The following is a 13,786-nucleotide window of genomic DNA, read 5'->3' as shown; positions in this document are numbered from 1 at the left end:
GCGATGCCCCCTTTTAGGGAACTGTTTCTACCTGAAGGAAGAGGTGATTTTACTTAGTGGTATGAAAGTACTACTATACATAGGTCCCATGTACACATGTAGAGTACAGAGGTCCATTGTTACCCTTTCCTGCCCCTTGTTTGATATGTGAACTTGACAAGCTCTTTCCCTTTCCTGAGCCCTGTGCTTACTCATCCTGCTTTGAAAGTATTGATTTTGAGGGAACGGTGCTCAATAGCTTCAAATCAGTGGTAGTTCTCCATCTTGAAGGAAGTGTTTAAGGGACACAGAGCTGATAATAATTTATTGTGCAAAGCCCATAGCGACACAAAATAAAACATTGCATTATTTTCGTTGCTTCTAATCTTCCCAACACCCTGAGAGGTGGTTGCCCTCATTAGCATTTTACAGGTGAATGTGGCCAGGAGAAGATACCGGGAGTGTGTCACCTGTAAGCTGAACTTTGCAAGGAGGGATGTTTTTGAAAGGCTAGGTTCAAGCAGAGAGATTGTGGGACTGAAGAGAGAAACTAATGGGCCTGGGTAGGGGATGGGAATAGTTGGGGAACCATGTAGGGTTCCAAGGATAAGGAAACTATGAGAACCTGAGTGGATGAGGTTGTAGGAGGAAGAAAAGTTTGGATGATGGGGAAGATACACTGAAAGCTGAGACTGGGAAAGCCAGTCTTCCCCAGGAGAGAAAATAAGAGAGTAGGAGATGGAGAGGAGTCCACATTTTCTGGATGTGGGCTGGCACTGGGCTTGGCTGTCTCATTTAATCTTGCTGGCATCCCTGAGAGCAAACAGACTCAGGGACTTAGAGCAACTTGCCCATGGAAATGAGTCTGTCTGTCCATCTCTGAGGAATACTGGTGCATAAATTAATAAACACATAGTGTTTTGGATTTGGGTTGATTAGGGTAATGATTTTTTTCTTAGGGGTAATGATTTTTTAAAAAATAATTGTGATCAATTTTGCACACACACACACACACACATACACACACACACACACACACACACACACACAGGGCCAGCCTTCCCATAGTTGCAGAATGGAAAGTGAAGGGACCCTAAGCAAGTCATCTCCTTTTCTCATTAATATTCCTAAACTCAAATGTTCCTTCTAAATTTAACTCCTGTGCTTTCTTCTCCTCCATTGGCCAAGAGGGAAAACAGCATCGTCAAGGGATAGGGGAAGGAGGTAAATCCTGTTCCCAAGATTTCCCTCTGGTGCATTTGGGAGACACCACACTTGGCTCTGTATTGTTAGGAAACCCTCAGCCAGCAGAAGAGAAATTTTTAGCCACAGAGCTGTTTTTTCCTTTGGGTGGGTCCCCCCAAGAGAGATGGGGAGGAAGGCCAGTGGGGCTAGGGGTCTGGCCAGCCGCCATTGATTCTTCCCCCTTTGGGAAATGGAGACTTCCCAAAGTATGAGAAAACCCCACTATGAGCCAGGGAGAGGCTCCAGCATCCCACATTTCTGCTTTGGGCCAGGATGAATACCAACCCTTATAAAGATTGGCTCTGCAATTACCACTGAATAAACATCCAATTAAAACATCTCCCCCACCCCTACCCCACCCTGAGCCCTCCTCTCATCCCAGAGCAATGGGACAGAGGTGTTTTTTGTTGTTTTTTTTTTTTTTCTAGTAACAGTAGTGTTACTAGGAAATGTTCTCTGCATTTGATGGAAATGGACAAAGTAATGAGAAAAAAAAAATAATGTGGAATGGGCCCATCCAAGAAAATCTCAGCTCCTCTGTGTTTTCATTCTCCTCCCAAGTATCACTTCCCTTTTATAAGCGGGTCTGGAGGAGCTTGGGAACTTGGTAAGGTGGTGGGAAGTGTTGGACACATCTAAATCTGTACTTGGCCTTATCAAGTTATATGATCGACAAACCCCTGTTCCTTGTCTTTAAGATGGGGATAAATTAAAAAATAGCTAAACCTGTGTCAAGGATTTTTTACTTGCCCACCCTTATCTAAACCCTCTCATTTCCCTATTAACTTCCTTACTCCTCTGAACTACTCTGTGAGTTAGGTACTATTATCACCTTCATTCCATACATAAAGAAACAGGAAGTTAAGTCCATTGCCCAGGATGGCCCAAAAGAAGAAAAGCTGGATTCAACCCTGGGCTCTAGCTTGAGAACAAGCCACGCCACACTGCCCATTCTACATACTTCAAATACTAAACCAAGATGAGAAAATGTGCCTACTTTGCCCAGGGGCTGACATGAAGCAAATGCCCAATAAATGCTGGATTTTCCACCTCTTTCCCCCTCTCTGGTGACAGAACAGACTGATTAGAGCTCCTCAGGAAGCCTCCAGTGTTAGAAGTCACACATGAACTTCTGGGGGAGAGGTCTCAGCAGGAAGATTTGGAGTCAATATCTGTTTTATATGACTATCCCTAGAATTATTCAGTTCACGCCTCGCCTGTGTCTCCAACCCATGATAAATTTTATTTTTCCTGACAAGCCATAAAAATTATGGTCATATGAACATTTGGTCTCATGAGCATGAGGCTTTCTATGACATGGGGATAACAGAAGAACACTCTAAGTATTGGACCTATCTATCCTATTGACATGGGCATGGAAGGATGTAGGCTTGCAATCCTCAAAAGTGTTCTGTGGAGTGTCTGTGTTACTAATCCCAATACAATGATGAGGAAACTGAGGCCTCATGGTCCATGGTTGGTATAACTGATTCTGGGACTTAAATATTTTAGCTTTTGTTTTTTTTTCTGAATTAAATTCTAATCCATTGGCTCCCCAGGTGTCAAGCCCCGAGCTAAGAACTGGGTAAACAGAGATGATAAGGTAGCTTCCTTGCCTGAAAATGGCCCCGCAAAAAAGAGATACATACAGACAGGTGAAGGGATTAATGGGAATCATATGTGAGAGTATACATCACCAAAAGGAGGTGGGTGAGTACAGAGGTGGAAATGGGGGATGGCCTTCTGGAGGAGTGATACCAGAATGGACCTCGGATTTGACCTCATCAGAGGACAAAATGATGAACAGAGGCCCAGAGAGGGAACAGCGTAGGTAAAGGTCCCAAGGACCCCGATCATGGTGGGTTCAAAGGTGCTGTTTGTACACAGTGGAAAGTTCAAGAGAGGTGGCAGAGAGAGTCTAAGCCAAGGGTAGGTAGGGATGTTTAGGCCGTGCTGGAGGCTTGGACTTTACCCTCACATGTAGGGAGGGAAGAAAGGGATCCGTCATTAACGTGCGCTACTGGCCAGGTTCTATGAGAACTCCATGAGAAAATGGAACACTATCAACTAGCTGCATGACCTTATGAAGAATGAAGTTCCTCTGAGACTCTGTTTCTCCTGCACCCAGAAAATGGGGATACCAATACTATCTACCTCCTTGTTATCAAAAAGAATAATGAATAGTTAGACCACACAGAAGGACCCGACAAATACTAGTTGACTTTATCTCATCTCCTGCGTCAGGTGACTGCTTTTGTATTTATTTAGGTTTATTTCACTGATCCATGGATTCATTCCTAACTGTACTCAGGAATGATTGTCAACTACTTGCAAGGATCCTGAGATTCATGATGGCAGGCAAAATGGGGCAGAAAGAAGCTTGAGAGGGTCAGGCGTGGTGGCGTATGCCTATAATCCCAGCAGCTCTGGGGGTTGAGGCGGGAGGATTGTGAGTTTAAAGCCAGCCTCAGCAAAAGTGGAGTGCCAAGCAACTCAGTGAGACCCCATCTCTAAATAAAATACAAAATAGGGCTGGGGATGGCACTCAATGGTTGAGCACCACTCAATCCCTGGTACTCCCCACCCCCCTAAAAAAGCATGACAGGGCACAATGTATTTATAAAATGAATTGTGGAATAATATCCCTGTGACTGATCCAAAGCAGAAGGCACTCTCTCACATGCACTGTTTATGTTCTGATGAGAGTCATGCTCCTCAGGGGAGGAGTTCTTATTTCTTGAGCACCTAGGATATGCCAGTGACCACTTCCTTTGTTCTCTCACTCTCTTTTGCCCTCGTTCTTGAACACATTCGTCCCATGTATTAAAGAGCTGGTCCTTGTTGCTTACGGAGCTCATTCCATTTTCAGGACATGTCAGTCTACAGTGACAGCAACCCAAACACAATATCCCTCTCTAGTCTCATCAGATGTGGGAATAAAATTTCAGAGAGCGCAGAATCATCTATGGATGATGGCAAGATGCCTCCATGAAAAGAGGTTTCCAGGCTTACATTCCACTGTTGACCTTGAACCCTGTTTCTATGACTTTGGGTAACCTATTAAAGACTCTGGGGCACGGATTGCTCAAATTGAAAACAGAATAACAGTGACTGCTTGCAAGGTTAATGTAGAGATGTGAAGCCCATTTTCCTAGTGCATCCACATATTTTCCAAATAGATGGTCCAAAACCCAAATGAATGAGCAAAAATCAGAAGCAGCCAAGAATAGAAAATATGTGTTTTCATCCACTCCTGTTATTGGCACCGTCCTCAGTCAATTTAACAGAGTCCTTAGGGGTACAAACATTGACCATAGACAAATCTAGATTCAAAACGTAAATGCTGCTATTTATAAACTGAGCAATATTTGCAAGACTTAATTTTTTGTTATCTGTAAAAATGGAATCATCTAATCTTTTAATGTTATCAGGAAAGTTCAACAAAGTGATGTTTACAAAGAGTTGAGGAAAGTGCCTGGCACATAATAGCTCTTAATTATTTAGGGAGTACTTGTTGTTTGAATAGTACCTTTTTTGGATGATGATAACAGCCAAAGTTCTTTTTCTGTTTCAGAGCCTACTTGGATGTTAATGAGCTGAAGAACATTCTTCGATTGGATGGATCAACACACCTCAATATTTTCTTTGCAAACTCTTCAGAGGAGGAGTTGGCGGGAGTAGCAACATGGCCATGGGATAAGGAGGCCCTCATGCACTTAGGTGAGTCTTAGAAACTCCTCCAGGAGGAACCTGAACATAGACAGTAACACATTTAGTAGTGAGCGTGATCATTGTCATGATCACAATGGTGTAGCTGGTGGGGGGTGATAGTGAGCAACCCATTTACTTGTTAATTCACAAAACTCAACAGTCCTTATCTCATTTGGCCACCAAGGAATGCACTGAAGAAAATAGCACAATACTAATAGCCATATTTTACCTGTAGGAAATTCAGACCTGGGGGAATGAGGCTTATCTAACATCACACTCAATCAGTGACAGATTTGCAACTAGAACTCATGTCTGACTATCCATTGATTGCTTTCTTTTTAACACTCTATCTCCCAGTTCATGCAAACATTTTCTTAAACAGGTAATCAACTGCATTAGCATGACCCGTCATGGGCTGGCCTGAGAGAGAGCAAAGAGGCAAGAGGAAGTGCATTTGGAAGAACTTTCTGTTCCTCTGTGTTCTATCTACCCATAACACCAGGGACTCTTTTTACACTTAAATTATGCATGTCCATAAACAGAACATAAATTTATACAAACCAATAAGAAATGACAATGATTTCTGAACCAGAGCCTATAAGAAACCACTATAGTTCTTTAATTTTTTTTCCATATTCTATCTAGTACACATCTATAGGTAGATGTGCTTTAAAAAAAATTGTGCATCTTTGAACTCTAAATACACACAGTTCTTTTTCTTTTCACTTAATATTATGCTGTCTGTCTACATATACTTTCCAACTAAGCCTTACAATTACTTTCCAACTAAGTTTTCTCACTTAAAATCTCAAGACAAAAGCATCTCTCTGGGTTATTTACACCTCCCTAAAGATGAAATTTTTAATAGTCACATACTATTCCTTTGAATAAAGGCACTATAATTGATTTAACCATTCTCCTTTTGGTAGAGTGTTCCCATTATTTACAACAATGAATTCTGATGACTCAGTGAACATCTTCATCTGAGAATGTTAGGGCTCAGCAAAATGACAGTGCTGGCTGGATCTTTAGACCTGCCTGGTCTCGCTGGGATACACTCAGAGTTCAATAACTGCTCTAACTCTGGGATATCTTGGAGATGAGAGATTCTGCAACTTCAGACGATGGAAGTTGTGCCCAACTAAGCCATAAGCTTGGTTCTCTTCAGACTGCTTTTATGTCTCAACTGTATTTAAGAAATGAAACAAATCTGTGTGTGTGTGTGTGTGTGTGTGTGTGTACATGTATGCATGAAAAGAGATGGATGCAAAGATAAATATCTAGTTGTTTTTAACTGGGGAAATTCTCTCCAATAGCAGACATTTGGCAATGTGTAGAGATGTATTTGACTATTACCAATGGGGGAATGTTACTGGCATGCAGCGAGTAGAAGCCAGCAATGCTGCTAAATGCCTTGCAATGTCCACAATGAAGAATTCTGTAGTCTAAAATATCAATGGTGCTGAGATTGGGAAACCCTGATAAACCCTGACATCAGTGATAGGTGGATAGACAGACAGAGATAAGGCACAGAGAGGCAGGGGTTGGACAGAAGAGAACATACAACTTAAGATGACCATTTTATATCATATGCCTACTATGAAGTTTGTGAATCATATTAAACCAGAGCTAAAATACATGGTTCTCACCTGTGACTTCACTTAGCAGTATGGCTTTAGACAAATCTCTTTCCTTCCCAGGTATCAATGTCCTTAGATTTTAGTTAGGCAAGTTAGACTGGATAACCCTCCAAAGACCCTTCTCAGCTCTGAAATTCTGCCTGCTGGAAAAGCAACCCAAAGGGTGATGATCATAGTCTGAGAAGGGTTGAACAGCAGGCTTCTAAAGTTAGAGAAAAATACTCATGATAATTTCATGAATGTCAGGGACTGGCTCGGGGCCAGGAATTTGGGAGGCTATAAATCCATAGCATGTTATAGTATTTCAGGATGATGTCAGGCTCAAGCTATTTCTCCTTTTAAGAGGAGCAATGTAACAGGACTTGGGTCCAGTGTTGTCACTCTGTGGAAAGGGTGAATTAAGGTAGAACAAACAGAGCCAGCCTGGATGAAAGTTGTCTGTGCCTCCATTATACTTAGAATGGTCCTGCCCCCTATGACCTTGATATACAAGCTTCATGAAGCAACAAAGAATCATTAGCACTATTGCAGCCAATTATTTTAGAACTCTTCTGAAATGCAGTCAGTTTCTCAAGTTCACAAGGCCACTGTGAAGCAGAACTTGGATTGTGACCCATGTCAGGCTACCTCCAGCCGGCCTGCAAGCTGCCATATCCCCATTCTGAGACATGATGATCATAAGCAACTCCTGTGCAGTAGCCCCAATCAAACTCAATTTATTAGAACCACATTTTTTTTTTTTATCCTTTATTCCTGCAGTTACATCATGATCCTTGGAAAAAACCTTGGGTGGGAAGGGGATTATGTTTCATATTATGATTGACAGAAAATAATGGAGAAAGATTTCCTGTCTCAATTTCTCTTCCTCCCTGCTTCTGTCTTCCCCTTCTCACACCCACGCACACATGCACACCCACACCCACACACCCTCTCGTACGTACATCTTTATCTTTGTGTTAGAAGTCCTGAGTAATTCAGAATTAATAGACCACATGAGCCCCCGGATTGAGCAAGCTCACCACCCCAGCAGTTCAGTCCAAGATAAGACTCCTCTCTGGCCTGCTCTGGGCTTGCCAGCCCAAACCACCCAGGCCCTGCCTCCTCACCTGTCTTTCATAAGCTGCTGCTCTGTGGCTAAAGTCTATACTTGCAAGGTTCTCGGACATGAATTTTAACATTCTCTTAAACATGTTTGGATTTTGAAATTTAAACATTTCTCTGTCAACCTGCATGCATCCTTCTAATGCTTAAAATAAATGTGGAACAAATTCCATCCATCGATTCTGCTGAGAACTGCTCTACCTAACCTCAGCTAACTAAGCAATGCTCCATCTTTGGGGACATGGGATGTAGAACATTGCTTTCCAAACTAGATCATACATAAGTGATCTGGGGTTCTTGTTAAAATACAGATCATGATGCTGTGGGTCTAGGGTAGAGTCCGAGATTCTGCATTTCTACTAAGCTCCTGGGAGATGTTTATACTGCTTCTTTTTTTTTCATGTGGGTGGACCGTCATTCATTTGTGTGACACAATTGATGTATGTCAGGTGCTATGCTAGCTGCTTTGAGAGATTAGTTAGACCTCCCAACCTGCTTTAGATGAGTCAATATTCAGGAAATATTCAACACACATTTAATGAAACACTATATCCTAGGCCTTGAGGTAGGCATTAGTAGTAGAACACAGATTAAGAACCCTAGCTTTGGAACACAAGGATCTCGAGTTCAAATCTCAGCTCCACACTTACTCTTGATCATGGATGGGTTACTTTACTTCTCTTGAATCTGTGCCTCTCTCATGGAGTTGTAAGATGATTAAGTGTGAAAGTACTCATGAAATACCCAGCACAGCACCTGAATGTACATAGTAAATGCTCAGGAAACATTATTATAATGGTGAGCACATGACACTAGGCTTCATGAGTGTTGTGGCTTTTAGAGTCATTGGGAATAATGAACTTGTGCAATAACACGGTTAGTGAAGGCAAAATGAGAACTGGAACCAAGATGTCTAAGCTCATGTGCAGGATTCATTTAGTTCTGAAGGTGTAAGCTGTTTGTAAGCCAGGACATGTCTTACTTACTAAGATAAAGGTGACAACAGAAAGCCCTATCCGCCCAGAAATTAGAGTCCCTGAATTCAACTCAGGCCTCTCCTTCTAGATAGTTTGAAATCGCTGCATGTACATTGCTTCACCTCTCCAGGCCTAAGTGTTGTCATCTAAGAATGAAGGAATTTTCCAAAATGACTTGTGAAACTCCTTCCTGCTCTGTAAGCCCATGATTCATGTCTCAGGTTGTAACAGCACTCAGGGTTATAGAGTCACCGGGTGGAGAAGCCTGTTGCTATTTGGGAAGCTTCCCTTTATCTTTGGTTGACTCAGGATTCTTGCAGCAGGAAGCAGAATACCCACCTTGCCTAACACTCTGGTTTCCCCCTTGCAGGTGGCATTGTCTTGAACCCTTCTTTCTACGGCATTCCTGGGCACACCCACACCATGATCCACGAGATCGGGCACAGCCTGGGCCTCTATCACATCTTCCGAGGCATCTCAGAGATCCAGTCCTGCAGCGACCCCTGCATGGAGACAGAGCCCTCTTTTGAGACCGGAGACCTCTGCAATGACACCAACCCAGCCCCCAAACACAAGTTTTGTGGCGACCCAGGACCAGGAAATGATACCTGTGGCTTTCATAGCTTTTTCAACACTCCTTTCAACAACTTCATGAGCTATGCAGGTAGGGTCCTGTGCTCCCTTGGGCATCACAGAACCAGGTATCACACCTGGCCTCCAGTCCTGGCTCAGGGTAACCTCAAACAAGCTGCTTTCCTTTCCTAAGACTGAGTTCTTATCCCAAGCAATCAGAAAAATATTTCCTTCCTAAACATCTTAGGGCTACAAGGAAGATGATACATATCAAAGCTTCTCAGTAAGACACGCTTTAGGAGGGTGACAGGGACCCATATGCAGGAAATGCAGGTAGAAGTCCTCTTGAGACCTAATCCTTGAAAGTATCCCCTCTCTGGCTCTCACTTTCCTCAAGAAAGTAAAATCTCTGGACCTTATCTTCGAAGTCCCTTCCAGTTTTTCACTTGTATTTTTCTAAGGTGGGGAGTTGTTGAACCTTTTTTTTATTTAACCTAGATCTCTCTTAGACAAACGTAAGATTCTTATACCCTCCTTTTACGGCTTCTTCGCAAAAAGGAAAAAAAAGGGGGGCTTTTGGTTTTGTAAATACCAAATTATTACATGAGATTGGGCATGTTTTTCTCACAACTGCTTCAACCTTTTCTATCCATCAGTAACAACAATGCTTTAGGTTCTCAGATGCCCTGAGTTTCCCTTCAGCACCTGATTGTCAAGGCCACTACAAGCCCTTTTAGTACCTTTGGTAAATGAGGACAAGACACACCCTCCTCAGGGTACCACAACCCTCGCTGCCAGCTCCTTCAGTGAATAATCCACATGAAAGGGACCATCCACAAACTTGCACGCAGTAGGCCAGCATTGAACTCTATTATAATACTCAACGTAGGCATCTCTTTCCCCAATAGAACAAGCAAATTCTCTGAAAGGAAGAGATGGCATCTCATATATCACTTATTTCCAGGACTTAGCCCAGGGCCTGGTGCCCAATAAAAGTGTGTTAGGAAGGAAGGAAGAAAGGAAAGGAAGTCGGGAGGGGAGGAGAGGAGAGACACAGAAATAAAATCTCTTACAAAAGACATGTAAAATTGATTCTTACTGATAACAGTATTTCCCTTCATAAAACGATTTATTACCCATAAAATACTTTAATATGCTCCATGTCATTTAATTCTCACAACTCATCTGTGGGGTAGGATCCCCCCACCCCGATTTTACAGGTGACAGTCCTGAGGTTTACTGCAGTCCTTGGCTCCAAGTCACACATGTGGAAGAATTGAGCACCCACCTTGGGTGGTTTTCATACTTTGTTCCACAGAGGTGCCTGGGGTAGCTGCCCCATGGGGCCGTGAGAGTGGGGTTCTAGGCCCCCATTTCTGCTTGAACCAGGGAAGCCCCTTTCCAATTGACAGACAGGGATAATATTTGAAGAAAGGATTTTACTACTGAAACCCATAAGATTTGATGAACCCACTGGTCCCTTCCTGTTTTCCCCTTTGGGTTGATGTCCTCTTGGGACCTTTTTATATATATATATATATGTTTCCTACAGTCGAATTTGACATCTCTTGAAAAAGCCAGTAACCCACCTCTGGTACCACAAAGAGTCTTTAGATTTCAATCTCTAAAAATACACCAGGGTGTTGGGTATTTCCTCAAAAGCACATTCCCAGCCACACTGACACTCCACATCCGGTGCCCCTGTCCCCTCACACAGCCCTGCTTACGTTCCATTTCCGTAGCACCTTTCCTTGGCCAGCTCAACACACATGGAAAATAAACAATAACATGAGTTTGGAAGTTTGCCGGCCTCTTAGGGGCCTAGAAGCAGCCACTAGCTACCAGACCCCCATAAACTAAACTTTTTTTTTGGTTCCCCTTTGTACAGATCTAAAGAGTGATGGATTGACTGTTGTTTTTCTGAAAGGAACCCCCTCAGCTCAGTGACCCATTAACAGCAGAACTAATTCACTGAACTGCGATAACAAACTTACACCCGCAAAAGCATATTCAAGGCGACCACGAGCTTTGAAATGTTTGTTTCCCTTAGGATCTCTGACAGATGAGGTGACAAAAGCAGCTGGATGGAATTCAAAATGCAGAACGGGATTGGGTTCTCAGGGCTGGAGAAGGCGAGGCCCAGGACTCCCTTCTTCAAGAAGAAAGGGTAGAAGCATTATCCAGTCAACTTCTTCCCGTGGCCTTTCATTTCTGGATGCTTCTTCCTCAAGCCTGGTCCATGGTTGGGTAAAAGTTTTAGTCAATTCAGCATGGCCCAGCAGAACTTTCTGCAAATCTGACCATGGTTTGTTTCTGTGCTTTTCAATATGGCGGCCACTAGCCACATGGGACTCTTGAGCATTGGAAATGCAACCAGGGTGATGAGGACCTGAATTATTATTCTCAAATCATTTTGATTAATTTAAATTGAAAAAGTCACTTGTGCTTGTAGCTACCATATTTGTCTTCTTGGGCTTAGGATAATTCTTTTTTTTTTTTTTTTATTGGTGTACTTTAATTATTCAGAATAGCGGATTTCATTGTGGCATATTTTATCCACATCACATAATTTGACCAATCTCATTCCCCAAAACCTCCCCTTCAATAATTCTTAAGTACCTAACATATGTCAGGCATTGTGTGTGTTGAATCCTCAAAAATAACTCAAGGAGGTAAGAGCCATTCTCATCATATCTATTTTACAGATGCACAAAGTGTAGTTCAGATAACTTAAGTAACTTGCCCAGGGTCACACAGATAAAATGGGGCAAAGTTGTGACTTAAACCCAAGTCTATTACCATAGAGCTTTCCTATCCTGAGGAAGGGTCCCAAGTGCTCAGATCAAACAGACAGCAGGCAGGTGATAGGGACAAGAACAAAGTACCAAGGGAGTATATTTATTTTGAACTGTTGGACAACCTTTAACTTATAGATGGGCAGCAGCCCTGACCCTACACCTGAAGATAATAGGCCATACAAAGGGGGTACTCAAGAGGACCCTCCACTTGGAACCTCCTTAAGACTACAAGAAATCAGGGTTTCTCCAGACTACAAGCCATGTTCCCATATTTCATGTGTCAGAGTCTTTTACTGTGCACAAATGCTTTGATCCTGCCATCCTATCCCTGGAAATATTTCAAATATTCCATAGTAAATATCTATAACTTCTATAATTATTTATTATTAGGGCTATTATTTTCTTTATCATTGTTTTAAAAACAAAAAAAGACTTTACAAAAGTTGACTCAGGCATCCGTGCCCTAGATATGGTTAGCTTGTTAAATGGGTCTCATCTGCTTTATGAGGCAGGTATAGTATTCCTCAGTTCACAGTGGGTGAAACTGAGGCTGACAGGGTCAGCATTTCTGCCCAAGGTCCTAGAGTGCAAACTTCCAGCTACAGGTGCAAATTATTTCTTGAGACCAAGACTCAGTTAGCAAGCCCAGAACACTGTAACAACAGTATGGTGACCTGGGAAGGCCCCCAAAGTCCTTTCTGCTTAGGGGTAACATGGGCACAAAAGAACCCCAGGAGCTGGCTGTTCCTGGAGGCCAGGATGAAGTGGCCACAGATAGTGAGAGAGGGACATTTAGGGGCAAGAAGTCAAGTAGGGCTGACTTGAGACATTAGCTAATTGAGACAGAGCATTTGTGATAAAAGTAAAGCCCGTGGGACCTCACCCAAGGTTCTGATAGCAGGTGATTCTCTATGTGATGTGCCCTGGGACAGGTGTCTTCCAGCTTCAGCTGTAATCTTCAAATACATTCTTATTCCCCCCTAAATTCTATTACCTGTCTATTTCCAGAATTTTTTATTGACAAACATGAAAAAGTTTAGTTCTTAAGTTATGAGGAAAATATACTTCTCTAGGGGAAAAAGCAAACACATCTGAAATTGACAGAGGGAAACGTCCTTACTGTTGTTCATCCCCACTCCTCTTGATAAATGTTTTATATGCCCCCCCCCATCGAATTCTCACAATTATCCATGGGTTGAAGTTGATTTGAATGTCTCTAATTTGTACATGAAGACACTTCTTCTTAGTTACTTCATTTTTCGGTAGTGATAGTATTTCATTCTGTGCCCTACCATAGACAGTCAACTCCCTATTAATGGACAGATGTATCAGCTCTGATTTTGTTTTTCCCCTGTGGTGCTGGGGATTGAACCCAGGACCTCACATGCACTGGGCAAGTGTTCTACCACTGAGCCATACCCCTCAGCCCAGCTCTAATATTTTTACTATTATCAGTGATGCTTCAAGAAATATCCCAACACATGTATTTTCCCCATATTTGAACAGGAACATCTATCTGTTGAACTCATGACTGTGAATTGCTAGATCAAAAAGAACATGTGTTTTGCATTCTACTTTTCTTCCTGCTTCCTGCTTTCTACAGTCATGCACAATCATGTGCACACAATATTCCCTAACGTGAGGTAGTAAGATACCACCGAACACCAGTAGACATTGCTCTTGGACCCTGCACTCTTTCACCTTCACTATGTGCCGAGATGAGCACTCTTGTAATTATCACCGTCTTCATTTACAGATGGGA

The 13,786-nt window shown here is 42.5% G+C and overlaps 1 protein-coding gene across 1 annotated transcript in view; it reads left to right on the top strand.

The window, feature by feature from the left end:
- Positions 1–13,786, top strand: part of Pappa (pappalysin 1) — a 226,608-nt gene that overhangs the window by 47,637 nt on the left and 165,185 nt on the right. Inside the window, exons 3-4 of the mRNA XM_076843159.2 lie at positions 4,799–4,944; positions 9,024–9,317. Coding sequence (XP_076699274.2) covers positions 4,799–4,944; positions 9,024–9,317 — 440 coding nt within the window. The remainder of the gene's footprint in view (positions 1–4,798; positions 4,945–9,023; positions 9,318–13,786) is intronic.

This window comes from Callospermophilus lateralis, chromosome 2 (genome assembly GCF_048772815.1).
Source record: "Callospermophilus lateralis isolate mCalLat2 chromosome 2, mCalLat2.hap1, whole genome shotgun sequence".
Classification (NCBI taxonomy): domain Eukaryota; kingdom Metazoa; phylum Chordata; class Mammalia; order Rodentia; family Sciuridae; genus Callospermophilus; species Callospermophilus lateralis.
Note: the sequence above shows the minus strand (reverse complement) of the source record. Positions and strands in the feature narration are given on the sequence as shown.